This window comes from Vicia villosa, unplaced genomic scaffold (genome assembly GCF_029867415.1).
Source record: "Vicia villosa cultivar HV-30 ecotype Madison, WI unplaced genomic scaffold, Vvil1.0 ctg.001848F_1_1, whole genome shotgun sequence".
NCBI lineage: Eukaryota > Viridiplantae > Streptophyta > Magnoliopsida > Fabales > Fabaceae > Vicia > Vicia villosa.
In genome coordinates, this window is record NW_026705750.1 from 248,564 (window position 1) to 250,678 (window position 2,115).

General features: G+C 32.8%; 1 protein-coding gene across 1 annotated transcript; it reads right to left on the reverse strand.

Moving 5' to 3' along the window:
- Positions 1-358: 358 nt before the first annotated feature.
- On the reverse strand, positions 359-1,442 carry LOC131636893 (uncharacterized). The gene has a single exon (XM_058907487.1). It carries the CDS (start codon positions 1,199-1,201, stop codon positions 590-592), a length of 612 nt encoding a protein of 203 aa, XP_058763470.1. The 5' UTR covers positions 1,202-1,442; the 3' UTR covers positions 359-589.
- Positions 1,443-2,115: the final 673 nt, after the last annotated feature.

The following is a 2,115-nucleotide window of genomic DNA, read 5'->3' on the forward strand; positions in this document are numbered from 1 at the left end:
AGGGGGGACTAAAAACCTTTTCACACACATGACATGATCAATTATACATGTCCATGTAAATACATTATCATATTGAAGCATATCACAAAACCTTTATCCCTTCCTCCATCAAATATAAAATCATAACATTATTCTAAACTTGAGTATACATTATCAGATTCACCAAAAAGTTAGATCATAATCACTTTGATTTAAATAGAAAAAGTATATCATAATACTCAAATAAAGGATCTTCAAAAGCATCAGGCAAAAAAGTCACCTAATTCCTATAAGGCAGATATATACCAATAGTAATTGATAATCATAAACCAAAAGCACAATTTGAAAACTAGGAAAAAACTAATTGTGAAAATTGACATTGCCATGAATATAGAACATTATTGAAAAAAGAACATTAATGTTGCAGCAACAATCAAATTCACATACAAAAGAAATTAGCTACACCCGACAACAATAAACATGAAAGCTAACCCACATATACTAAAAAGTCGCATTTTAAAGGTGTTAAGCAAAAGAATTTTCACCATCATCATCATCCCCGTCATCATCATCGTTATCATGATTATCATCATCATCATCATCATCATCATCACTGTACAAGCACAAGTCTACCACCCATACCTCTATCATTATCACCACCTTCAACATTCTGCATCTCATCTCCCTTCGGCACCGTAACAATCAACTCCCCATCGACAAACACCGCACTCGCAAGCTCTGGCACTGTCGATTCCGGCAACCTAAACCTCCACATATCAATCTCCAACTGATCAAGCGACAACTCCAAAGACTCCCCATCTCTCACAACGATCTTCGTCACGCCAGGATGGATCTCCACCGTATGAGTCCTCACCTCCCCGATTCCCTCCGTCTCCGCCACAAACCGGAAACAATCAGGCGCCTCTTCAATCGCAACATCAGCATCCGATCGAAACGGAAGTTCCAATACGCGGCTGAAAACGTGCGGCAGACGCCGTAATTTCTTCCCGGAGATTCCTAACAGAGCCTGAGCTTCCGACGCGGGGTTGCCGCCGTTGGTTCCGAATTGGATTGTGATGTTGCGCTTTCTCGGAGCAGGGTGAATCTTCATGGTGTTACTGTTTAACGCCGCCGCAGAGGATTGAACCACCACCACCACCAACAACAATAGCAAGATTATTACGCCGATCAAAATTCTCTTTCCGATTGAAGAAAGAATCATAAATGATTGATTCTTGTTCTAGTTTTCTTCGACGCGTTTCTTTTTTTGGGGAAGAAATTGAAAAAACCTAACCCTAATTTTTCGATTGGATTTGTGAATTGAAATGAGATTGTTTTTTTAACGTTTTTCTCTCATTTTTTTTTTAAGAATATTGAGATTTGAGATGAGAATTGAAAATTTTGAGAAACTGTTATTCGGTGAAATGGGTATCAGAAAGAAAGAAAAGAAAATGAGAAAAAACTAGAAGAAGAGGATAATTTGAAGTTGATGTTACTGTGTTGCCCTTTGCGCTTCTTAGAATTTACTATATTTGTCTCTACTATTATCGGTAATAAAAATACTATTGCGTTTTAAAATAAATTTTACTCGTTTATTTATAGAATTTTTAAAATATTACCAAATTTATTTTTGAAAGATTGTTTGTGTGAAATGAAATAAGTATATTTTTATATTAACAATAAAATTTTATTATTATTTCTTTATATATACTTTGCATCTATATAATTTTGTTATAACCTTATCTTATTCTATCTTATATTTTAAAAATATTATTATCTATATCCTTACGTATACTATGATCCTAACTTTCTTTTATTAAATTTATTAGTATATTATGTCTTATTCAATCTTAAATTTTGAAATTCATAATATTCATGTTTTTTTTTATCAAACTTGTTGATAAGTTTATTTTGTCGTGTTTTATGTAAATTTTTGTGTTTTTTTTAATTAATTTATTTTTTCTGTATTGTTTGATTTGTTTTTTTTTTGGTATTTAAAAAAAAGTGGTTGTTAGGTGAATATAAGTTATATGTAAAGTCGTTGAAACCAAAAGCACAGAACATAGGAGAAAGATTAGAAAATTGAAGAAAATAGCTCAGGACATTATATTTGGTGCTATTAACGAATTCTTGTAC

Bases quoted from the DNA above. Each gene is read 5' to 3' on its own strand.
- LOC131636893 (XM_058907487.1), bottom strand. From the start codon at position 1,201: ATGATTCTTTCTTCAATCGGAAAGAGAATTTTGATCGGCGTAATAATC.